Raw genomic sequence first — 25,673 nt, 5'->3', positions numbered from 1 at the left:
ATGTCGTATTCGCGCAGATGGATCGCTACCCGATCCCTTCACAACATCATCTAGAGTTCGTCAAGGATGCGTCGCTGCCCCGAACCTCTTCAACGTAGCAGTCGATTACTGGATAAACAACGCCTGAGCACGCAGCCCAGACACTGGAGTCGAATGCCATTCCCGCATCACTGACCTTTGTTATGCAGACGACGTTGTTATGTTCGCGGAGCTTATTGACACCATCCCTGATGCTCTTGTCATCCTTCAAGAAGAAGCGACACCTCTCGGACTCACTATAAACTGGGCCAAAGCCAAGGTACAATCCCACTCCGACTTCCTACCCCCCTTACAACCACTTCGAATTGCTGCTCAAGTCGAGGTAGTGGATGATTTTATCTATCTTGGAGCCAAAATCACTTCCGATTGTTCTTCCAAGTCAGAGGTCATAAGACGCTTGCAACTCGCCCACAGCTCCTTCAGACGCCTGCACCCTGTATGGCGACATAGCAACATCCGATTAGCTACCAAGATACGCCTGTTAAATTCAGTTGTACTCCCCGTTTTCCTCTATGGGAGTGAAACATGGACAAACAAGACGGCTAGACGCTTTTCACCGCAACTGCCTTCGCAATATTCTCGGCCTCAGGTGGTCTCATCACATCAGAAACAAGGCTGTATACGCCAGAGCCGGTGATCCCGTACCGCTGTCGACCACCATCAAGAGAAGAAGACTACAACTCTTTGGACATGTCTCTCGCCTTGGAGATGACATTCCTGCCAAAGCAATCGTCGCCGAGGCCACCCTCCGTCCGCAAAACGACTGGAAGCGCCCCCGCGGCCGTCCGAGGCTTTCCTGGCTGAAACAAGTCTCCGAGGACCGTCCACTGCCCGAGCTTATCCGCAAGGCCCAGGACAGAGCCACCTTCAGGATGCTGGTCGCCACGGTCACCGAATGGCCACGCGAACACAAGTACAAGTCCAAGTAAGTTACATAATTACACCTTTAGAGTCTGCAGTTGAGAGAGTTGTCAGAGGCGTCCAGAGTTTGAGCCAAAAACACAGTTAGATAAGAAGGCAACAGCAGTTGAGCTAACCTTCGGGGAAAACTAGGGAGTGAGGAGAAAAAGATTCAAAAAAGGTACTTAAAATTTCAGTGATGGGTCATCAAAATACTTTGTCAGGAATATCAGCAGCCTCTAAGATCTCATGTGCACGGCCAATTCTCGGCATGATACAGCCTCAGCTTGTGTGTGTGGATCACACAGCAAACTGTTTGCCTGAATAATGTAAAGCAGCTAGACTTGATAAAAACAGCCAAAATGGCTAAAACAAATGAACAGCAAAAACACAAGAAAAAAGTAAGACTGACTGAACTGATTTATAGTGATACTAAAGGTGGAAAAATATGATATTTTTTTTTCTTTTTTTGTGTTTTTTCTTGCAGTTCTTTTCAAAAAGTCTTGTTTATACTGATGTTACAGTTGTGGACTGTGGTTTGGGGAGGGAGTGATCTTTTATTGTAACAATGATTTTTTTTTTAATTGTATGTCTATGTTTAAAAATATAATTCAATTAAAGGTTTTGGAGAAAAAAATAACACAGGAAAAAATATTTTTTTTTAAATCTAGAATTGCTTAAAAACAGGAGTAAAACAGCTATAGCCGCTTACATGAATGAAACTATTAAAAGAGAAAAAACAGGAAAAAAATACAGCTAAAGCATTTTAAGTGTCTAATTAAGCTAAAATGGAGAGAATATTTAAAACAACAAACTAAAACTGGCCCTGTTATGAATTTCCATTTCTTCATTTTAATGGTTGAATATTTTACAGCTGCAGACAGGTTTTTGGGTAGAGCAAGAATGCCACTGGAATTTCCACACCTCACAACTTCATTAGGACCACGTTGAGTCCTCTCGCCGGCCAGTTTCGGCCCACGTGCCACATATTTGACGAGTCTGGCCTCCACCGTTCATTAATACACATCTGATGTTTTGTTGTTCAAAAAGTTGATGAGAGGAAAACATCAGATGATTCACTTCAGTCTGCAGCTGTGAAATAGAGCAGAAACAACTGGCTCACACACGTGTGCGCACACACACACACACACACACACACACACACACACACACACACACACACACACACAGTAACCCAAACATAGGAGTGAACCATTTCCACATAAATAGAAATAAAGTCCAATTAACCCTGAAAACATATTTTAACTCCTGACAGCACATCTGTGTTTATGTCTGCCTGCAGCAGTGTGTGTTAGTGTGTGAGAGCTTGTGCGTGTGTGTGTGTCTCGGGGGAAAGCACCTGAGTGTGTTCCTGAAGAAGCAGAATGACATGCTGCAGAGCAGATAACACACATGTGTGTAAGTAAAGAGGTTTCACACCTGACCTGAGATAAAAGGTGCACACATTGAACTGATCCCTGTCAGGAGACACACACACACACACACACACACACACACACACACACACACACACACACACACACACACACACACACACACACACACACACTGATCAATATGTACTTATTGGCTGCATCAGAGCGCAACACCGCAACCTGTCTGAAGAATCTGACTGAACCCAAACGTGGAGTGAGTCATGAAAGGAGATTAATGCTTCATCTTCACCCCGTCACCCCCTGTCAGCGGGTGGCACGGTGATGTGTGTGTGTGTGTGTGTGTGTGTGTGTGTGTGTGTGAGAGAGAGAGAGAGAGAGAGAGAGAGAGAGAGAGAGAGACCCCTCCACCCCCTCCCAGCTTCAGGCTGAACCAGGAGACTTTAAAATGCCAAACCTCTAAAGCTGTCACCTTACATTAGACAGAGTGCAGTAGTCAGTGTGTGTGTGTGTGTGTGCGCATGTGTGTGTGTGTCATACACGTCGGTGTTGTGGTGTTGTCTTGTTGTTTTATCCAAAAAGATGTTGACCTCTCCTCTCTCAGAAGGGTCTTTGCTGCTCAGATCTTGGTGTGAAGCCGCTGTCGTCAGTGTCGACGGTCGAGCTCGGTCCACTTTGAGCCACCCGTCCCTCATGAGTCAGACACATTTCAGAGAATGAACGCTTGTTCAGATCTGTCGGGAATATGTAGCCTAACACTTAAAATGCTTGTCAAATTAATTCAATTCGAATTATGAGGCAAGCCTTTATATAAAGTCTGAGACTGTAGTCACAGTTACCATGTTTCATTGCTATAAGTCACACGGTTTTAGTTGTTTGACTTGCATTAATCCATCTGGGACAGTAGACAAAAAGCACCACAGAAAAACATCCATGGTTGACTGATAGCATGCACAATGTTGCCAAAAAGTAAAAAGCTGTAGAGCAATTTTTAATCTTAAAATCCTGAAACATGAGAGCATTAGAAAAGGTCCAGAGTGTGAGAGGATCCTGTGGAGGACTGGAGAAAAGCAGAGAAAATGTTATAATGATGAAGAAAAATACTAAAAGATACAAAACAAATTCATAGAACTATATAACATGTGACACTGATTATTATTCAGTGAATTGACAATATGATGGACAGTTCCTCTAATCTTGCTTTAAGAATTCATGATTCTATTAAAGATTTTCACATTTAGCTTCAACAGACCAATTTTATACTTTGATAGAGGATCAGACAGCAGCAGTTCTCTACCTTCATTCTACCTGTTTTCCTCTTTATACGGTGAGAAAATGTGTTCCAAGACAGTGGCCTCCCGTCCATGCAGTGATTTCGGACACACAGTCACATCTGTGTTTATGTTGCCTGAGGAGTCGTCTTCACACTTTTTCACTACTGCTTTATAGTTTTAACTGAGGTGGAAACGACGCTGTTGCCTCACAGCAAGAAGGTCCCGGGTTCAAACACTGGCCAGGGCCTGGGGCCTTTCTGTGTGGAGTTTCCATGTTCTCCCCTCTCTCCAGCTTACAAAATATCTAGAACCATTCACAGGCATTCGGTATATCCTTTGGTGAATCGTCGGGTTTGCAAACAAGCTGCCTGCCAAAAATGATTCATGTTTAACGGACAGGAAGAAGAAGACATGTACCGTAACTCTCAAGGGAGAGACGTTCAACATGCAAAGTCCAGGTGAGCTCTGTATTGGGTTTGTGCTACATTTTCACAGCACTCCTGTGACAGCGCAAAGTAAAAAATTTATTATGATCACAAGCAGAAATTCTTACAAACTGGCTAATTTTCTTGCATTTTTGTGTCTCCAAATTGTCAGGGTTTGTTTTGTGCTGCTGCTGCTGCTGAGAGTGATGCTCTGTCTGCTTCACTGGTCCCTGAAGCCTGCTGGTTCAGCTCTCAAGCGTCCACATGCTGAAGCAGCTGCAGGTCAGAGAAGCGGCGGTCTCACAGGTCCGACTCTATTTTCTCAGTTTCACTGCAGGACTCCGGTGTGAGCATCTTCATCCATCTCTGCTGGGGCTTTTTTTGGGTCGGCGGAGAAACAATCAGCCTGTTGTCTGCTCCACTACACACACACACACACACACACACACACACACACACACACACACACACACACACACACACACACACACACACACACACACACAGGCATGCTGAAGCAACACTTTATAAGCAACCTTGATTTTCTTTTCCTGTGTTTTTCTATGTTGTGTTTGATTTATGTAGAACCAAACTTTCATAAGATAAAATAAGATAAGATAAGGCGACACATTCCTTTATTTCTCCAAAAGAGAGAAAACTTGAATGATTACAGCAGCAAGTGAACAGTGAATAGAAGAGTAGCAAAAAACAAGAGGATGAAAAATGAATATTAAGAATGGAAAATAGCAACAACATTAATATCGTCCAGTCCTACATTTGATCCTACACTTCTATACATAAAAGTAGTGATGCTTGTGTGTGTGTGTGTGTGTGTGTGTGTGTGTGTGTGTGTGTGTGTGTGTGTGTGTGTGTGTGTGTGTTCTTGTATTTCTATCCTTGTCGGGGCCAAATGTCCCCACAAGGATAGCAAAACGTGGAACGACGTGCCTTGTGGGGACCTTTTTCCGGTCCTAAGTAGGAGAAACAGTGTTTTCTTGACCATGTTGTTGTTACTGAAAAAAGTAAAAGTGCAAAAACATTTCTTTAGGGTTAGGCTTTGTTGTGGTGTGGGTTAGGGTTAGGGTAAGGGTCAGGGTTAGGGGCTAGACATGAATGGGAGTCAATGGACGGTCCCCACAAGGATAGAAATACAAGACTGAGCGTGTGTGTGTGTGTGTGTGTGTGTGTGTGTGTGTGTGTGTGTGTGTGTGTGTGTGTGTGTGTGTGTGTGTGTGACTGTGTGCCCCTGCAGCAGGACTTGATTCCCTTCCTCTGCACACCTGAGCTCAGAGGAGCTGCAGGCGGTCACAGATGAGAACACCTGAGACCTTCAGTCTGAAGCTCCGCCCCCTCCGACACCTGCAGGCCCTCTGAGGAGAGACTGTGGCCCAGTGGCATCAAATAAATGAACATTCCACTGATCTCTCTCTCTCTCTCTCTCTCTCTCTTTCTCTCTCTCTCTCTCTCTCTCTCTCTCTCTCTCTCTCTCTCTCTCTCACACACACACACACACACACACACACACACACACACACACACACACACACACACACACGCAGACATTGTTGGATTGATTTGTTAAGCCACTGTTGACTCTCCAGATCATTTCTTAAAATTGCTTTAATACTGTTTATATAGTCTTTTGTCTGCCTGTTTCTTTGTATTGTTTTGTTTTTCCGCTCTGATATGTTGTCTTTCTGGATCATATATCATCTCTGTATTTCTACATATATCCATCTGTGCGGTCTGTCCAGGCTGTGTGTCTTTACTTCATTAATTCATGTCTGTAGATAAATGTTTTCTCCCCAGATTGTTGACTCTAGATTTTCTGATGTCGTCTTTCATCACTTCCATCATCGCCCTGGCTGTGTGTGTTATATTCCTTAAAACTGTGTGTTGTTCGATTCTATTTTCAGTATCTTTGCAGATTAATCTATTTTCTCTCTCTAAATTGTCCAACGTCATTCTGAATTGTGCGTTTTTATTCCCTGAATTATCTGCCGTCTCTCTAAACGCTCCTTCATCTCTTCGGTTTATCTGTGGAAGAATAAACACTTTTGCGTCTGCAGTTTGCCTTCAATAATCAATCAGCCGGCTCTTCGGGAGGAGTTCATTAAATCATGGAAGAAAAAGAAGTTTTTGCGCCTGAAGCCTCTTTGATCGGCTCGTGTGTCGAACAAACAGCATGAAATGAAGTGTTGTCTCTGAGGCGGGCTGATCAATGCAAACCTGATTAAAGCCAGGATCGTTGAAACTCCGCTGGCTCACCTGAAGCCCAGAAAGTTTAAAGACTTTCTACAGTTCATATTCCCACATCAGAGACCAAAAGCACATAAACACTCATCATGTCAAAGCCAATCATACGATGTCTCGTTTGATCAGTTCCACTCTACACTCCTCGTTTCTTCTCATTCTCAACTTTTCCCACGTCTCCATTTTCTTTGCGTGTTCTGGAAATGTTGAAAGCGCAGAATGTCTAAAACAGTTTATGAATGAATTTGCTGGCGCAGCAACTATCATTACATTTATATCATTAGATTATATCTGCGCCAGCCACTGCAGCCAATCAGAGTCCTGGTTTAACCTTTCTACCTGTTTCTTTGTGTTGTGTTGGAAAAAACACACACCAACCCATCCTTTTTCTTCTGACAGCAACACAAATAACAGAGGTTCATGATGATGATGATGGAGAAGACAAGATGGCCATTTTTCAAACAGTGCATGTATTCTGAGAGGACACACACACGGGACTGGGGATGAAAGTAAAGTGTGGAGGTTTCCCTCCCGGAGCTCATTTGGTATTTGTTCATCTTTCCTGCTGTCTGATGTAAAGGTCAAGAATCTGCTTCACATGGAGCTCTTCAGGAGCCCTTCACTCTTCCATTACTAAAGATCTGAGGCAGCAGCAGGTCTGAGGCGACGGGCCGCAGTCTGAAAGGTGTGAGCTTATAGGCTGGAAGGCCCGAACACACAGCAACGAGTCCGAGGGAAAATGCAAAACCTGTGTAGCGTTTTGGGTGTCTGCCTCTCTGACAACAGTACTCTGAAAACAGCTCCCAAGATGGAACTTTTGGAAATCGCTCCGTTGCCATGGAAATGCGAGAAAACAATACTATGTGAAAATGCTCGGGGCCCTGACCATGGAAAATAGTAACATGCATGAGTAGAAGAGCAACATGAGCAATGTTTTCCTCCAGAGTGTCATTTCTGCCAGTCCAGATTCTCCTGGATTTGATAGTTTTGGAGTTGAGAGTCGGCATCACTACGATCCAACTCGGTCGTCTGTCTATGTCTGTGTACTTTTTACATATATAGTGTCGCTCTGTGCACCGTCTTGTGGCCATGCATGAAAAGGTGTTTTTAAGCGAAACACTGCAGGTTTGAGACTGGACACTTGAGACCTGCAGGCGATTTGGATCCTGCAGAGATGCCAGACCCAGGCAGGCTCTGGCTCCTGTAGGATGAAGGTTTGATCATGCAGTTCTCTCCATGCAGATTTAAAGGCGGTGCTTTAAGTTTGCCTACCTCAGATCACGAGTTTCCATCTGCAAGTCTTCAGATGCGATTGTGAAAGGTGTGTTGTAAATACACTGAATGCACGTCTGAAAAAGCGGCATTACAGGCTGAGAGGTCGTTCGACGCAGACGCATCAGACCGTGGCTGTCCTGATCTGAGCGTGTTGTTTCCTCCGCTGTCACTCTTTGTCAGTTTGTCTTTATATCCTCCCCGTGAAACACTTTTGATGAGTTTCTTCTTGATTAGCTGCATTGATGAGCGACAGGGTGAAGAGCAATGAAGGGATAACATGTTCAGACATGGCTTTCTTTCGAGTCACACGGCCTCGTTCCTTTGATATTCACCACACTCTGATTAATGAAGTACCGATGTGTGATCGATAATGCCTCCTGATGCTGCACAGTTCTTAAATTACTCTGTAAAGATTTCTGATCTACAGTGAGTGCGGAGAGAAAGCAGCGACCTGCAGGCTGTGAAATCCGAGCTCAGTTTTGATGTCGATCACTGAGCAGTGATGCTTTTTATCCTTCACACATCTGACCTCCGAGTTTTACCTTCACTTTCATCACATTGGAGTTCTTACGGTTATTTTTAGAGTTCGAGTGCGTCTGAGCACGTCCTTTTGTGGACTTAAATCTGGAAGGGAATTCAACAGCCTGTCAGGAAAGCAGGGGGGGCCGCAGAGTTTTCGTCTCTTAGATTAAAAGCAGGAGGAGACGGGAACTCCTGCAGGGAAGCAAGTGCATGACACCAGCACCTGCTAAAGGTCAGTGATGTGTGCACTCAGTCAATGCACCAGACCTCTGGTCACTTGATCACTGAACAGCAGGATTATCACACGACATGAGGCTTTAACAACTGATTTCACACGATAATGAAAACCACCTCTACAAGGAAAAAACAACAATCCCACATAAGCGAGTATAAGAGGGAGTGCAAAGGAAAAAGTCAGTTCTAGCAGGAAGAATCCTACAGAGTCACTCTCAAATGAAGACTTTCTGCTGTTCTGGTTGGCGTTCAGTGATAGAAAGAGAGAAAAGGATCAGAAAGACTGGAGGGATTCTTCCAAAAAGTATGGCGGAGGCTGTAAATGGATCAGTGCAAGCTGATGAGGGTAATTGTTAATGTTAATATTAAATTGGGGGTCTCGGATTACAGTGTTTGGGTTATGCTTCTTCATTCCAGTGGACTGACAAGCTGTTATCCATAGTCTGTGCTCCACTGGCTCGTGTTGAACCGATCACTACTCTCTGTCAATGCAACACCTCCTTGGATGGATAGTGAGGGAAAACCAGAGTGACAGCGATGAATCAGAAATCATAGAGAGGATGGTCTCTTTTGATAATGTCTAATTTGACCCCATCCTCACCTAAGCAAAATGGGGAGTAGCTGTAAAAAAAACCTCCCTCCTCCTTGTTTTCTGTGAGGGGAGGAGCTGGTCTGCCCCCTCCTCGCCCTGCACTGAAAGGGGTTTCAGTGGCAGCAGGATGCTGAGAGAGGAAGCCGGAGTCAGAGCTGAGGTTGTTCATTCTGGGCTGCAGCTGTTGAGTTCATGCTTTCATCAATCATCACTGATCTGTCTTCTCACTGAGGAGCCAACAGGAAACCCGCAGATCACCGAAGGGCTCGCTCATCAATGGAAGGCTCCGCTTGACGGTAGGACTGTCACTTTCTGTCTTCTGCCAAAGTCCACGAAGAAAATGTTCCGACTGGAGCCGTGCGGAGTCGAACCGGAGTGCAGAGTTTACACAAACAGCTCAGTGTTTTTTTGTGGGCGCATCAAGCCTCCACTTCCCTCTCTGTGATTCACGTTTCAGCAGTTTACTGGGGCAGATTTAACAGGATAAACTGCAGCTTCATAATCTGATTAACATGAACGCAAAAGAAAAATCCTTTAAATGTTGACTAAAAAACACATTGACATAACATATGAGGTCAAGTAAAAGCATTTATCAGAGGAGTTGTGTTGCTGGGCGTCTAACGCCTGGATCTGCTCTACACCCTGCAGATGAGACCAGGGTAAACTCATTGGTTGCACAGACTTCAAGCGACTTCCAGACTTTTTTGTTTGTAATAAAAACAATTCTCTGCATTAATTTCCAGTTTCCAGCAGCTGAGGGTTCTAACAGTACACAGGCTTTTAATATTTCTGTTTTGCTTTACCGGTGCTGTTGGTATTTATACAGAGCTGCAGACATGTTTGGTGATTCTCTGGGCTCAGTCTGTCAGACTGAACTGTGGACATAAAGCTGATGTTAAATTCTTCCTTTTTGTCTTAAAGGATCACACTGGATCACACTCCTCGCCTGCCTTCTCACTGGAAATGTTGATCTCCTCCTCACCAGACAGACCGTATAGTTTAGAATAACAGACGTCTTTTCACTGGATCTTTGTCATCTTTTTATTCAATGGTTTTGGCATTTCAAGATTGGTTCGATTCAGACTTTGTTTCTGAGCAGCTCAATACATTTTGATAAGACGGTTTGACATATTTTCGACATATCTAAATTGGACAGTCAAACAACTTTCATTCAACAGTTTTATATATTTTTGGTGGACAGTTTGTTGCCTTCACTGGATAGTACAAGAGTTTTTTTTATTTTATCATTGGACCTTTGACTGTCTACATTCAGAGTTTTGACAACTTTTCATTGGGCGGCTGATCAGTCTCGTTTTGGGCTGGTTGATGTCTTTTCATTAAGAAATTTAGCCTTGTCATTGAGCAGTGGGACATTTTCTCTTTGGACAGTTTGACTTTGTGTTCTTGGACAGTGAGACGTCTTGTCTTTGGTCTGACATTGTGTCATTATACTGTGACACATTTTTTCGACTGGTCAGTTTGGCAGTCTCTCTGGACTGTGTCTGTCTCTAATTGGCTGGACTGTGTCTGTCTCTAATTGGCTGGACTGTGTCTGTCTCTAATTGGCTGGACTGTGTCTGTCTCTAATTGGCTGGACGGTGTCTGTCTCTTCAGACATGAGTTGTCTCGGTGTACTGAGCACCCTCACTGTTCTGACCTTGTCCCTGTGGGAGGAGTCCGGCTGTGGAGCGATGACACTGAACTCTGTCGTCCTCCGTCACGCGTCTGGACCGGGAGTCGGGGGAGAGAAGAGGGGGGCGGCGGTCCACTACCCACTGAGGAGGAGAAGGAGCTGGGTGTGGAACCAGTTCTTCGTCTTGGAGGAATACACCGGAGATGAACCGCTCTACGTTGGAAAGGTAAAAGCAGTTTGTTTGTTTTTTTTCTCTCTGTCACTGATGAATATTTAGTGAGTTAGGAATAAATTTCTAATATAGCCCAGAACCAGGTCCAGGTCTTGGTCCAGCTTCCATAATTTGGTGTTTGTGTCTAATTAGTTGGTGAACAGCTGGCCGGGTAAACCCACCGAGGACCCTCTTCCAGCTCCTCCAGCTGGGGACCGTTACATGCTTCCTGTGCTTATGAGATATTGAGCTTCCTCTTAATTAACCTCGGTTGACTCCTCTCAGGCCGGAGTGTGTCCATCTGCAGCTGCTGAGCTCAGAGGTGACCCCGTTAAACCCTTCAGGATTAAAGGGGACGGTCCAGGCAGTCTTGGAGATCCTCTGTGTTCAAGAAGAAGCAGCTCAGTTTAGATGGGAGACTCTCAAAAACCTGGTTTTAACCTTTATTAGGAAGATGATTCTATTTGGTAACTTCCTTATTCTGTTCAAGCAAATGAAACAAAGTGAATAATCATTAAATGCATGCTTAAATAGCTGTTCTAGACACTGAGAGAGGTTCAGCCTAGGTAGACGCTAACAGTGTTTTGCCATTTGGCTTTGAGAACATGTTATTTGAGCTTCTAGCTCAAAATTATCACCTGATGCACTGTGATGCTAAAGTTATAAAACAGACAATACTTGTTTGACTTTAGTACCCAATATGAGGTGTTTTTATAGGAATTTTTTTGTGCATTTACATCACATAAATTGTGACATTAACGTCTCTGGATCAGTATTTTAAGGGCACAGTAGATAGCATGGCTGCACAGACTGATGGTATCTTGTGTTTATATCTCTACCTGAATGTTTTCAGGAGGGCCTGAAAAAGAGTTTTTTGTCCAATCTACCACACTGTTTGTTTGTTGTTCTCTGCTGGCAGTTTTTCTTTTTTCCCCACTTGGAAAATCCACCCTTACACCACCAGCACACATCACATTTAGAGGAAATGGTTGGAGAAACTTGGTTTAGTTTATTATCACAAAAAACACTGTAATTCATTAAATAAGCTTGACAACCGAATGCACTCACATTATCTAACATTACAGTTTTTATGATTAGTAAAACTCTAAAAAACAAATTATTCACTTTCACAAATATCAAACTTTATAGAAGTATGTAAGTTTTTGTCCTCATAGAAATATGACAGAATGAAAGCCACAGATTCCCCTGAGGTAGAACATTGCAGCACTTCCAAGTCTTTTTTGTCTACAAATCCTGATATGACAGCCCGTGAGTGTCGGTTTACTTCATTCACTTCCTGATGGTACTAATGTCATGTGGACGGAAGATGATGACTGAATGAGGTTTGACAACTCCATATATCACACATTTTATCAATGTACGGGATTACTCAAAGCTTTTCTGCAGCTTCAATATGCGTCAGAGTAAGAGGAAGACCAGGAAGTGGAAAAGTCTAAAGAAATCAACTTATTCACACAGATGAGATCCGTGTCGTGAACCATGAGGGGAATTTTCCGGAGGCAGGATTGAGGTGCTGATCTGTAGCAGGTGTCACTCAGAAGGGGATTTTGACTAACAGGGTTCTTGTTTTAAGGAACGGTGAAGAGCTATAAAATGACACAAACAGGGTCATTATAGTTTGATTGAAATAGGATTCATGGCGTGTGCATGCACGCGTGCGTGCGTGTACGTGTACGTGTGCATTGTTTTTGACCTCAGACCTCAGGTCATGTGTCTGATCGGACCATGCGGCCGTCTGAGGGTTGATGATGTTGTAGATATGAAAGCTCAGAGCGCCCTGTGGCATTCTGGGAGATGACAAGCATGCCGCGTGTCTTTGAGACAACGGCTGCACAGATTGAAGCTGACAGATCAGACAGATCCACTCTGCGTGCGTGTGTGTGTGTGTGTGTGTGTGTGTGTGTCCACATTGTTCATCACTGAGTGGTCTGATCATGTGGGATTTCTGTCTTTGGGCCTCAACATGTTTACCTGGTGACTGCTAACATGTTCAGCCTCTTATGAATCCATGCTGGAAATGACTGAAGGTTTATTTCTCTTCCTTTCTACACTCTGCCTTTGCAGCAATTCACAACATAAAACTCCAGATGGCATGTTTACATGCAAATGTATTTATCGGTAATTACATTCTCATGTGAAAGTGTTCACCAGCAGTTATTCTTTCCTGGTTATTGGTAGTCATGCTTTTACATCCACATCAAATGTTTTAATTAAGAAAATTTTCCTTGAATCAGGTCTACAAAGGTTGCTGCATGGATGGATGGATGGATGGATGGAAGGATGGATGGATGGAGGGATGGAACCAGCCAGTTGAGTTTGAATGCAGCTGGACATAAGTGTAACTGAGCTAATATGCAGCTGTGTTTACCCTCACTTATACAGCTTTTCCATGTTTTCATGTCCATAGACAGCTGTGTTCATAAGCGCGCCATGTTTAAACTCATGTGGATCAGTTGGATCTCTATCTGAAACCTTTAAAGCGGCCATCTGGTTCTCACTGACCTGCAGCTCCACTCCGACATGGACAAAGGCGACGGCCAGGTGAGGTACGTCCTGAGCGGTGATGGAGCGATGTCCATCTTCTCCATCGATGAGGACACGGGAGACATCCACGCCACGAAGAGGCTGGACCGGGAGCAGCAGGCGTACTACACCCTCAGAGCTCAGGCTCGAGACCGAAAGACCAACCTGCCTGTGGAACCCGAGTCCCAGTTCATCATCAAAGTCCAGGACATCAACGATAATGAGCCCAAATTCCTGGATGGGCCGTACACTGCCCGGGTGGCTGAGAGGTCTCCCGTAGGTGAGCAAGAAGCTGACTGAGTGACCGAACTTCAAAAATCTGTGAAAGTATCCTGAGCTGACTTTATTGTTCAATACCATGAGATGTAAATGGTTCTACTTACTTTGCGCACCTTGATAAGGACTACTTTAAATCTCTTATATTCCTGAAGTTGGCCATTTATGAACGGAAGTTTCTGTGCAGGCACATCTGTGGTAACAGTGGTGGCAACAGACGCTGATGATCCAACCTATGGACACTCAGCCAGAGTGGTTTACAGCATCCTGCAGGGTCAGCCATACTTCTCTGTGGAACCAAAAACAGGTAATAACACAATCACACAACAAGTTATCTCAAGGTCCTTTGACAGAGAAAACCCCAACAACTCCACGTGAGCAACCATGAACACAAGCAGGGAACCAGGAACTGGTTAGGAACTAAAACTAGGAGCTAAAATGACACACCAACAAATGCACCTGAAATCATGTCAGTTCGTATAAATGCACTTGAATATGTTCAGAAACACATGAACACCTAAATGTACTTGAACAACTGAAATCACCTTAAAACAGCGGAATAATCACAGCACATCACACCTTCACGCTGTAAGTATTTGTAAATATCAGACTGTGATCAGTTCTGAAACATTTTCGTGTTGACAGAAAGTAGGTGAGTCAACTTCATCCCCTCTCCCTCGGATCAGACGAAAGCTGATTAAAACCCTCTCTGTACTTGCTTTAGTCCATCTCTGTGAAAACGGATGTCACATGACTTTATCCTCTCACTTCAGCTTTATGGGGTTTTATAGTGTTTATAAATGAGTGCATGAGTTAGACTATCAGTTTTAATTCTCCTTTTATGGATGTTTAATTTTGGAAACTTTGTCCCACCTCATATCTACTAACTCAACAAGGAAAATATTTTAACTAAAAGTAATCTCTTCTTGAACTAACTTGTAATAATTCTGCGCTATCCCTGGCATAATCATGAGCTTTCTATTAACTAGCCTTCATTAAATCACACTAACAAGTTGTTTCCTTTGCTCAGCTTTATATATCTGATTCAGCAGCACATCCAGTTCTTGCCTACCTGACCTTGTCTCACCTGTGCTGCAGGTGTGGTGCGGACAGCCCTGCCGGACATGGACCGGGAGGTCCGTGACCGTTACTTGCTGGTCATTCAGGCCAAAGATATGATTGGTCAGATGGGGGGTTTGTCAGGAACCACAACTGTCACCGTGACGCTGACTGATGTCAATGACAACCCACCTCGCTTTCCTCGCAGTAAGTCTGACCTCTGACCTCTAGTTTTGACATCAGACACTCAGAATGGAAGACAACATCAAAAGCACTGAGATTTTAGTTTTTCATTTTCCACAGGGGGCTTGATCCCACATCTACTTATGTTCAGTGTAGTATGTCACTTGATTTTTTTACTTACTTGAATAAACGTCATCATGACAATCAAGATGACAGAACCTGGTCTTAGGAGTTTGCTATAATGACAGAATGGAAGTCATGGCATCAGAGACTCATTACTATCCACATGGTTTACCTGTATGAATCTCTCCATGCCCATGTACATGTCTGTTCACTGACTATGAATTTATACCTCCTTATGTTCAACTCCAACACTGCCCATGTTTAACTGGGCATGCACACCTGTTCATGTTTTCATGTGTTTACCTCTGAAACCTCCAGAGAGCTACCAGTTCAGCGTTCCAGAATCTGTCCTGCCTTCTGCCGTTGTTGCTAAGATCAGAGCTGTGGACTTGGATATTGGTCAAAATGCTGAGATGGACTACAGAATCCTGGACGGAGACGGACTGGGAACCTTCAGAATCCTCACAAATCCAGATACACAGGAAGGGCTGGTCACACTGTACAAGGTATGGGTATGTCTGCAGCTCTAATTGGGAGAAACTGGGGATGGATGGATGGATGGATGGATTGATTTTGTGCCCCCTTGATCCCACCTCTTGGGCCATGTGGTGCTTTGAATTCTCTGCTGTGTGATCATTGCATTAGTCTGCAGAGCACTGCCTCATGTCCGCGTTTCTGTGGCGTCCCAGAGGAGAGGCTCTGCTGCCCAGCAGCTGCTGACAGCACTTCAAATTTAGGTTCATGTCACTGATGCGTGTAAAGTGAAAAGAAGCCATGACTGTTTCCCAGGGTGAATCCCGTGTGTCTGATTTCATCACTTCATATCATGAAACACTTTCAGAGATTTGTCATGTCTGTCTTGTTGCATCATGGATCTAAAGCTAACTGCGTTTGATCTCTTTGTGACCAGATGATGAGAAGACAGTGACATTTAAAAACAGACACTGAGCTGTTTTTGTCACTTGAAAGATGCTTTCACTGATATTTGTTCTTTCTTCTTTACAGATGCTGGATTATGAAATCAAGTCCAGCTATACTTTACGTATTGAGGCGTCCAATCGGTATGTGGACACTCGTTTTCTGTCTTCGGGTCCATTCAGCGACGTGACCACAGTTCGGCTGCTCGTGGAGAATGTGAACGAGCCTCCAGTTTTCTCCACCTCTGTCAGTAAAATGGTGGTTTCTGAGGCGGTTAAGGTGGGAACTGATGTGGGTTCAGTTTCAGCTCACGACCCCGATGCCACCAAAAGTCCTATCAGGTGAGGCGACCATCCCGGAGCTGCAAACGAAAACAGATCAAAAGCATCAATCATGACAAATGGTCCATCTGTCACTTCTCAGGTACTCCATAGACAGGCAGACAGACATAGAGCGCTACTTTGACATTGACAGCAGTTCAGGCGTGATCAGGACAAACAAGCATCTGGACAGAGAGATCAGGGCTTCACACAACATCACCATTGTTGCCACGGAGAGCTGTGAGTCCCACTTCATCCAAATCAGTCAACCTGTTTACTGCTGGTATCAACTGTCCATCTCTGTGTGTCAGTGGATCCATCTCAGGTGGGGAAAGCCGTGGTTGTGGTCTCTGTGACGGACATCAATGACAACGCTCCGAAGTTCGCCATTGAGTACCAGCCGTTCGTCTGTGAGGAAGTTCAGCCTGGACAGGTAGATGTTTACTGTTTGTAAAGTCAGGTTGAATGACCAGGACACTGAGTAGATCTGCACTGGCAGGTGTGCATCAATACAAGTCAGTAAACATTTGACCATGTGGGAAAACAGCTATGCAGACAATCATCCGTATGAATAGATGTATACCTAAACATGTGCACTGCACAGGTACAGACAAGTACAGACAGTTGAGCATTAACACCGGTGGGTAAACATCAGTGCTGAAGAGGGTAACATCTGTACAAGCAGATGAAGATCTGCACAGACCAACACAAATGCGTACAGCATGAGAACTTCCCTATATAGATCGCTAAGCATCTGTAAAGTCAGGTGAACTTTTTCCTGACCACCAATGGAGAAAGATGTCTAAACAAACATCTGTAATGAACAGGTGAACATGTGTAATGAACGCGTACAAGTCTGCAGAGGGAGGTCAGCATCTGCTCTGATATGTAAACATCTGTACTGAGCAGGTCAACGTGTGGATGAACATATGAACATCTGCATATTTGACATATAAACCTCTGTATAGATGGATTAACGTCTGTAAACACACAAAAAACATGTGCATAGTAAACCTTGGTGCTCCAAATGCTGAGCTGACATAAATCGTCGGTGTTATTTACACTGAACACGTCACATTAGCTCTAAAATCTGATTCAATCTGTTTCTGATCTTCATCCAAACCTCCCATGAGGCACATTAATCTGTTGTGACCTGGATCACAGTCGTCATCAGGATCAACAGACTGGATGTGTTATAGCTGAACTTTTTGGGGAGTTTTTTTGTCAGCTGTCCATGTTTGACTCCAGATCATTGAGACTTTGAGTGCAGTGGACCTGGATGAGCCAGAGAAGGGACATCGCTTCCTCTTCTCGTTGACCACAGAGGGCATTAGGAACCAAAGCTTCTTCTTGAGAGACAACAACGGTCTGTCCATCTCAACACTTACTCAATGCTCACCTACAAACATCGTCTGCTGCCGTAACTGTGTTTCTCCGTATCACCCGTCCTTCTGTCTGCAGACAACACGGCATCTGTCCTGACGAGACGAGGAGGCTTCCTGCAGAGGGAACAGTCACTTCATTTCCTGCCAGTGGTGATTTCAGACAGCGGCAGTCCGCCTCTCAGCAGCACCAACACACTGACCATCTCCGTCTGCACCTGCGACCTACATGGAGGCCAGCGCCAGTGCAGCCAGGGGGCATTGCTACTGCTTCCAGATGGCTTCAGTACCACTGTGGCCATCCTCCTGACCAGTGTGCTTACACTGCTGGGTATGTTATCTGATTTAAAGCTCTGCTTATTCAGGTTGAATCGAATTGACTCTTCAAAGTGGTTCTAAAAGGAGTCTGGGAGCAAAACTTGTTTTTGGTTTTAATTACCTGGATGAATGGATGGATAGCTCAAAAATGGTAAAATAGCTTTCACCTCCATCACACTGGAGTCCCGAAAGCACTTTACACTGTTAATCATGTTCACCCATTCACATACACTCATTTAGTCATCAGTGGTGATGGCTACCATGTGAGACGCTCAATCCATCCATTGGAAGCAATTCGGGACTCAATGCCTTGTTAAAGAACACTTTGACATGTGGAAATGAGGAGACAAGGAATTCAATGGAAATGGATGGAACCTGACATGTTTACATAAAATTGAGTCTAAATGCAGCTGGATATAAATGTAACTGAGTTAATACACAGCTGTGTTTGCCTTAAATTATACGGTATTTACATGTTTTCATGTCCGTAGCCAGCTGTGTTCATAAGCGTGCCATGTTTACTTGCAAACACATGTGGATCATTTGGCTCTCCATCCTAAACCTATAGAATGGCGATATAGTTCCTGTTGACATGGATGGATGGATGGATGGATGGATGGATGGATGGATGGACGCACTTTAATATTTTTATACTTAATTGAAGGTGGAAACTTGTCATGACCTAGCATCCCGTCTCCTATCTCTTTAGGTGTTGCCATGGTGATATTTGCGATCAAACATAGGAGACCGGAGCCTCTGCTGATGGATGATGAACGAGACATTCGTGAAAACATTGTCCGTTATGATGATGAGGGGGGAGGAGAGGAGGACACGGAAGCCTTTGACATGTTTGCCCTGAGACACCCGCATCAAACCCAACTCGTGAGCAGAGACACGTCAGCTGAGCTGCCACCCATACCGATGCCGCTGCCGCTGTCGCTTCCGCCTCCATTCCTTTCCGAAACACCAGCGTCCAGGGCAGACAAGAACAAGCTGTTCCAGGAGTTCATCAGGGACAGACTCCAGGAGGCAGATGTGGACTTAACGGCACCCCCCTATGACTCACTGCAGACTTACGCCTTTGAGGGCAATGGGTCGGCTGCTCAGTCGCTCAGCTCATTAGACTCATTAAACTCATTAGAATCTGAACAGAACTATGACTTCCTGAGAGAATGGGGGCCAAGGTTCAGAAAGCTGGCAGACCTCTACGAGCACCAAGAAGGAGGGGGGGTTGTCTCCTAGTCTCGAGCTAGCTGGGGGCACTGATGTGAGTTTGTGGACATGGCCGGGACTGTCGACGTAGGATGTGGAAGTAATCTATCTGAATGAGATAAGACCACATCATGATGTGAGGAACGTTTCAGATACTCAGTATGCTCTGATGACCAGAAATGAAGATGCTCCCTGTGTTATTCACTGACTCTGAAAACAGAATAAGGAAAACCAGCTGCTGGCCAATCATAAGGCATCATATTACAGCTAGTCTGTGGTTTTGGAGGATCCCAAGACAAGAAACTGTGGATCAACGTGAAAGCAAAGTCAGCTGTGACTGCAGAACTAAAGAGATGCATATTTGGACCAACATGAATGGCTGACAAACTTTTTACACACCTAGTCCAACAAGGAGTTAAAGTATCTATATGAGAGTCAAGAAAAAACATACAACTCCTCTTTGCTTGTCACTTCTTTTATCTCAAACCAAAAGATCCTAATCTCTTCCCAGTTAAACTTGAAGGTAGAATCTTCCCAGAGAGTCTCTTGCTCATCAGTTACCCTTCATCAGTAAACTTTCATCTGAGTGCCACCAGGAGGATATGTAATCAGGAATCCTAAGTGCAGTCGGTTCATGTCCTTACAACAGAATGGACGCTCTATTTCCGAGTTACATCTGTGAAATAAAAGTTTTTAAAATCTCTCTTTTCCTGTCCATTTTAAGCTTCACTGTGTTTCATTTTTGATCATTTTGAATGCTATTAGAAATCCAATTCAGTATTTGTTTGACTTTTTTGTCCATCCATCCTTTGTATGTCACTTAATCTACCAGTTAGTCAATAATTAACTTAATATGCATGTTTTTGGACTGTAGAATGAAATCACAGTACCTGGGGAAAAACCCATGAAAAAATATGCAAACTCCGTAAAGAAATAATGAGTCAAAATTAAACACAGACACAAAGTGGATCCTTCAGATCCTTCAGCACCAATCTGTAAAGTCATTATCTCAAAGAAACATGGAGTGAAATCAGAGTATTTCATAGCATAACACTGTTTTATTTGTCATGTTCTATTCTGTATGGTGAGTCAAACTGTGAAATAATTTTCTTTAGGGATTAGTATAGCACTTTGTATATAAAAGTATATGTAAACTTAGCAACGTGCACATTTTTGCCCAACAGCAGGTCACAAGGGCACAGGACCCCCGAACTGTCACTCTGATCCTGAAATTCAGCAAATCGCAATTGAAAGTTCTGGAGAAAGATGTAGCTGCTGTTGTTAAAATCAACATTGAGCCACGAGAGAGAGTCCTGGAGCTGGAGAAATACAAGTGGCGTTGGAATCTGCTGATACGGGGGATAAAAGAAAAAGAACGAGAAAATATTCGTGAGGTGGTCTCCAACTTGCTAATTACAATCTCCCCCCAGCGGTCCCAGAACACTGAGCACATTTAGCACTTTGTATGTATTTTGTTAAACACGTTTCTTTTTATTTTGACTGTACTCTGGCCTGCAGTCCCACATTCATCCTGTAGGGGCGATGTTTCTCTCTAGGAGCCATAGAGCTGGACTTTATCCTGACAGCGCCGCTGCTCCGGCAGTGACAGAGACTTCCGGGTCAGTGTCTCCTGAGCTGTTCGAGAGTGGCCGAAGCTGCTGGGAGTCCTCACGGTGTCCAGCCTCTTTTCTCCGGTTTTCCCCGGCGTGCAGGAGCAGTTTGTCGGTGATGTGGGACGTTGCGGCCCCGCGCGGCTCCTGGCTGCTCTGCCTGGCGCTGCTGGTCTCCGCCGTCCCTCCTCTGACCGCCTGGGACGCAGATCTGGAGCTGCTGGACCTGGTGGAGGAGATCCCGCAGAATTTCTATCAGTTCCTCAACGTGGAGCAGGTTAGTCTTACGGCCGTAGGCTCCATGGTAACCTGTCTCCATGGTAACCTCAGACCTGTAGCTGTCGTGGGGAACTTTGGAGCAGGTTCGTCTCACAGCGAGCTGTCTCCATGGCAACCTCAGAACACGAGCTAGTGCCGCTAGCGGATGCTAATACCTCAGTGCCACGTAAACACGTCGCACAACGGCGTTATTTTGCAATGAAAGTTCTTATAAAAAAAAAAAAAAAAATCAAGCACACTGCCAGTCAAGCTGCTTCTGGTTCGCTTTAGCTCTCGCAGGAAGTGAAGAGAGCTCCCGACATGCTAACAGCTGTTTGACCTGTGTTAAAAACCACATCTGTACGTTCAAAACTGAGTTTTATTTCTGTTATACATCCGTTTATCTGTCTGCCCAACATCCGGCTGGTTGTCAAACATCTGACTTTCTGTTTTTCCAACATCTGCCTTCATGTATGTCCAACATGTGGCTTTCTGATTGTCAAACATCTGCCTGTCAAGCACATGTTTTAATGAATATTTATGACACTTTAAACAAATTTGTTTCTTTAAGTGAGCTTTAATCAAATATTTCCTAGGTATATCCTCCACACTGTCTTTATAAGGATTTTACCCTTGAAATGAAAGCAGAGGAAAGGTTGTACTGGGTGAAGAGTCTCTCATGAGCGTGTTTCTGACTGACTCTGTGTCTGCAGGATGCATCAGCAGTGGAGATAAAGAAAGCGTACCGCCGTCTTTCTCTTTTACTGCATCCTGACAAGAACAAAGACGAAAATGCTGAAACGCAGTTCAGACAGGTGGGAAAACGGAACATATCAAGCAAACTATCAAAACGTAGCAGGTGTCAAATGACTGTTTGCTTTTTTACAGCTGGTGGCCATTTATGAGGTGCTGAAGGACGATGAGAGACGGCGCAAGTGAGTGTCTCCAGTTTACCGCCGCCTCTCAGCCTTTCGGAGTGCTGTGAGGTGTGTGTGTGGTGTCTTCACAGGTATGATGACATCTTGGTGAACGGACTGCCGGATTGGCGGCAGCCAGTCTTCTACTACAGGCGGGTGAGGAAGCTGAGCAACACGGAGCTGGGCCTCCTGCTCTTCCTCATCCTCACTGTTGGACACTACGCCGTCATTTGGTCCATCTACCTGGAGAAACAGCTGGTGAGGCAGCCAATGGGAAGAGGGCACATTGAAACACCACGGTGTGGATCATTTGAACTGATGAGCAGATCCTTCCTCTTTCCAGGATGAGCTGCTGAGTAAGAAAAAGAAAGAGAAGAAGAAGAAAATGAGCTCCAAACCTGCAGAGGAGCTCAGGTGTATTGGCCAGGACCGGACGGACAGGTAAGACTGTCATTTGCATCTATTTGGGTTTCAGTGTCTTGCTCAGTGACACTTCAGCATGTGAACAGGGCAAGATGGGCGGTCAAACCCACAGTCTTGTGTTTGTTGCTTTAGAGTTCAGGACCGCCCACACTGGCAGGACATCCTCCCTCTGAAGCTCAGCATCTGGATTTACCTGTCCGCCAAAAACCTGCCTCAGACCATCCAGGTAGAAAAATAACGATCCAGTCTGATGACTGTGTCAATTCTGGTTCTGAAAACAGTTCCTGACCCAGTCGTGGTCCTGGTCTGTTCTTGTATGGTCCTGTTCTGAAAACTGGACCTACTCCATCTGTAGCCCTGAATCCATTCTTTGCTTCTTCTCTGGCCTCCCAGTCCTCATCCGAGCCATGTTTTTCTGATCTTCGTCTCAGTCCTGATCTCTGTCTTGCAGGAGATGAAGCAGTACTATGAGGATTACCAGCAGATGAAGCAGCAGGAGAGGGAAGAAGCTGAAGCGGAACAGGAAGCTGCCACAAGTAAACACTTTTCTCTAAATTTGCCACTAAATCGATCGATCATAGTTGACTTGAAATGAACGCTTCCTGTTCTGTTCTTGCAGAGGAGAAGAGGCCCAAAGTCAAAAAGCCAAAGGTGGAGTTCCCCGTTTACGAGTCCTCCTCAGACAACCAGACCTACCAGAGCTATGACACGACCGCGAGCATCGAGGACATCGAGGACCAAATGGACGACTGGCTGCAGGAACGCAAAGCCGCCAAGAAGAAGGTCTCCTCTTCAAGCTCTGCCTGCTCAGCCTGTCGCTGATTAGCCTCTAGAAGCATCCACCCACTGCCTTTGTGTCCTCAGGCCACAGACTGGACGGAGGACGACCTCAGCCTCCTCAGCAGGTTGATGGTTAAATTCCCAGGAGGCACTCCGGGCCGATGGGAGAAAATTGCCCACGAACTGGGCCGATCAGTTACTGATGTGAGTCTGACCTGGTGCCACCTGGTCAGGTGGCTCGTGGGGGGAGGGGGGTGTTTAATTGGATCGGGATAACAGCGTCTCTACTGAAGTGAAACATGGAAATGTCTTGTTCGGTTCTCCTCGACGGTCCCCTCATGTCTCCCTGTTTCCTCCAACAGGTCACCACTAAAGTCAAACAGATGAAAGACAATGTGAGCCACACCACAGGTACATTCTCCAGTCTGCTCTCCATCCACTGAGAAGCAGTTCTCATTCTTCTCCTCGGGTTCTACTGCTCTGCTCTACTATTCTTTACAGTCTACTTTGGATTTCTTGAACTGTTGTCTTTATTATATGTTGGTTCTATTGTTCTGTTATTATGTTCTTCACAGTCTACTAAGGTTCTATGACATTTTTCAAACCAATCTTAGGATTTACCAAACAATTTGTATCAATTTACTAAGATTTGTCTAAATTGATCTCGTGAATCTGCTGTAGTATTTTCAACCTACATAAGTTCTGCTGGGCTGTTACTCTGTTCTTCAATGTCTGTCAAGGTTTTACATTTCCAGTTAATCCATTTTTATCTATTATAATTCCTAAAGAGGGTGTTGGTGAATTTAATGTGCTTCTTCATTTTGATAGTGTGTCTAAAGTTTTTCTACTGTGAGCTATTACTCACTTTTAATTATCAGAACATGATCCGTCTTTACTGAGATTCAACTGAGAACAGACACTGCTTCTTGCTAAGATTTCTACTTTCAGGATCATTTTTTTCTGAGTTTCTGCTGTAAAGTATGTCTTATTGACTTTCAAGTGAAAGAGTAAATCAGAACCCAAATCCACATAATTTCTGGTGTTTTAAGCTGATGAATTTAGCTTACCTAAAATCAGCTGAACTCTGAATTGAATACCTTGGAATCCAGCTCAGAAGGCCTGCTATAAAAAATCTAAGGTTAAGCAACGTCTGCTTTTATATTCAGATTTTACTGTATGAACCCAGGTGTATTGAAATTCTGAGTTATTAGAATGAATTTCAGCTGAGATGTGGTTAGCTGCTCTTATTCATCATCATCATCATCAAAGCCTCTCCGTTTGAATTTCAGGTCTGGTGAAGCTATCGGAGCTCAAGGCCCCGCCTCTCCCCGCTAAGTCTGCTACTGTAGACGACAGCCTGATGACTCAGCGAGTGGCTGAGGACGACAGCAAGGAGGAAGAAGCAGCCTCAGCAGTCCGCAGGAGGAACAAGAAAAGTTCAGCAGCAACAGCAGCAGCAACAGCAGTAGCAGCAGCAGCAGCAGCAGCAGCGGATGATGGGGAGGCGAAGGTCAGAGGTCGTCGGCAAAAAGACTTCGACCCCAACGCGGTGGACGAGGAAGAGGAGTCGGAACGTCAGGAGAGCAAAGAGAAGGCAGACTCCGCCATCTGGACTCAGAACCAGCAGAAGCTGCTGGAACTGGCTCTGCAGCAGTTTCCTCGAGGAACCGCAGAACGCTGGGACCGAATCGCCAAGGTCGTGCCCGGAAAGAGCAAGGTGAGGAACCTGACTGCCTCCTGTTCAGGGTGGGCTGGGAACAGATCAATAACTCATCGGTCATGTGTGTCATCTGCAGGAGGAGTGCATGATCCGCTATAAGATGTTGGCCGAGCTGATCCAAAAGAAGAAACAGGCTAAAAGCTGATGACTCCGCCCCCTCGCTGCTGTGACATCACACCTCCTGACAGGTTAAAGGTCAGGTGAACTGTCACATTCTGCTGGATCCTAATTGGACTGAATCGCAGCGTATGTTTTTATGTGTCCTACGGAGCGTCTCACCTGCTCAGGTGTCTTTTACAGACTGTGGACAGCCGTGTGACAAAATGACGAATCGGGACTTTACACGACACCAACGTGCAGAGTCTCGCGTTTACTTCCATCAACCGACTGTAATGGCTTGAGAGATTCAGAAAACCCATCCACCTTTGTTTTGCGTCGCCGCAGCGTAAACAGAAACCTCATTTCATCACATGGCTGTCGTTTCTGACATGATGTGTCAAAGGAAGCATGTCACGTGACCTCTGACCTCTCAGTTTCATGTGCCTTAGCTCCGTTCAGCATGCTGCCAATCAACGTGTTCAATGATCAATAAACAGTATTTATTATCTCCTGCTGTTTCTGCCTTTCCTTATTTTCCATTGTTTTGAAGAATAACCAAGAACATTTGAGAAACATTGCTTATTTTCTGTTACCTCTTATTAAGACAAATGTTGGGGAAAAAACCTTCCTGTAGGGTCACTACTTTTGATTGTAATGTGTAAGTAACTTCTCTTATGAAGTTGTGTGTTAATTGTCACTTTTGACAAATTGCTGTCTCATTTCTGCTCCTCACTTACCACTTCTCTCCTTACACCAATACACCCCAGCTAGATAAATAG

At 44.7% G+C, this 25,673-nt stretch overlaps 2 protein-coding genes across 2 annotated transcripts; both read left to right on the top strand.

Moving 5' to 3' along the window:
• Positions 1-17: 17 nt before the first annotated feature.
• LOC115406123 (cadherin-7-like) lies at positions 18-19,117 on the top strand. The gene is made up of 14 exons (XM_030116030.1): positions 18-94; positions 629-964; positions 4,205-4,314; positions 10,523-10,767; positions 13,282-13,576; positions 13,760-13,879; positions 14,671-14,838; positions 15,256-15,443; positions 15,943-16,196; positions 16,279-16,415; positions 16,487-16,608; positions 17,424-17,541; positions 17,637-17,888; positions 18,585-19,117. The coding sequence occupies exons 1-14, from the start codon at positions 18-20 to the stop codon at positions 19,115-19,117; spliced, it is 2,955 nt and encodes a 984-aa protein (XP_029971890.1).
• A 1,602-nt stretch (positions 19,118-20,719) lies between these two features.
• On the top strand, positions 20,720-25,399 carry dnajc1 (DnaJ (Hsp40) homolog, subfamily C, member 1). Its single transcript, XM_030115834.1, has 12 exons — positions 20,720-20,974; positions 21,669-21,770; positions 21,844-21,890; positions 21,965-22,130; positions 22,216-22,313; positions 22,428-22,521; positions 22,747-22,831; positions 22,915-23,078; positions 23,160-23,279; positions 23,438-23,486; positions 24,365-24,792; positions 24,872-25,399. The coding sequence occupies exons 1-12, from the start codon at positions 20,816-20,818 to the stop codon at positions 24,938-24,940; spliced, it is 1,581 nt and encodes a 526-aa protein (XP_029971694.1). The 5' UTR covers positions 20,720-20,815; the 3' UTR covers positions 24,941-25,399.
• The last annotated feature ends 274 nt before the right edge of the window (positions 25,400-25,673 follow it).

Source organism: Salarias fasciatus, chromosome 18 (genome assembly GCF_902148845.1).
Source record: "Salarias fasciatus chromosome 18, fSalaFa1.1, whole genome shotgun sequence".
NCBI classification, from domain to species: Eukaryota; Metazoa; Chordata; class Actinopteri; order Blenniiformes; family Blenniidae; genus Salarias; species Salarias fasciatus.
Note: the sequence above shows the minus strand (reverse complement) of the source record. Positions and strands in the feature narration are given on the sequence as shown.

Bases quoted from the DNA above. Each gene is read 5' to 3' on its own strand.
- LOC115406123 (XM_030116030.1), top strand. From the start codon at position 18: ATGGATCGCTACCCGATCCCTTCACAACATCATCTAGAGTTCGTCAAG. The intron at 10,768-13,281 runs GTAAAAGCAGTT...ACTGACCTGCAG, and splicing joins AACCGCTCTACGTTGGAAAG to CTCCACTCCGACATGGACAA. The intron at 13,880-14,670 runs GTAATAACACAA...CCTGTGCTGCAG, and splicing joins CTCTGTGGAACCAAAAACAG to GTGTGGTGCGGACAGCCCTG.
- dnajc1 (XM_030115834.1), top strand. From the start codon at position 20,816: ATGTGGGACGTTGCGGCCCCGCGCGGCTCCTGGCTGCTCTGCCTGGCG. The intron at 23,079-23,159 runs GTCTCCTCTTCA...TTGTGTCCTCAG, and splicing joins GCAAAGCCGCCAAGAAGAAG to GCCACAGACTGGACGGAGGA. The intron at 23,280-23,437 runs GTGAGTCTGACC...TTCCTCCAACAG, and splicing joins TGGGCCGATCAGTTACTGAT to GTCACCACTAAAGTCAAACA.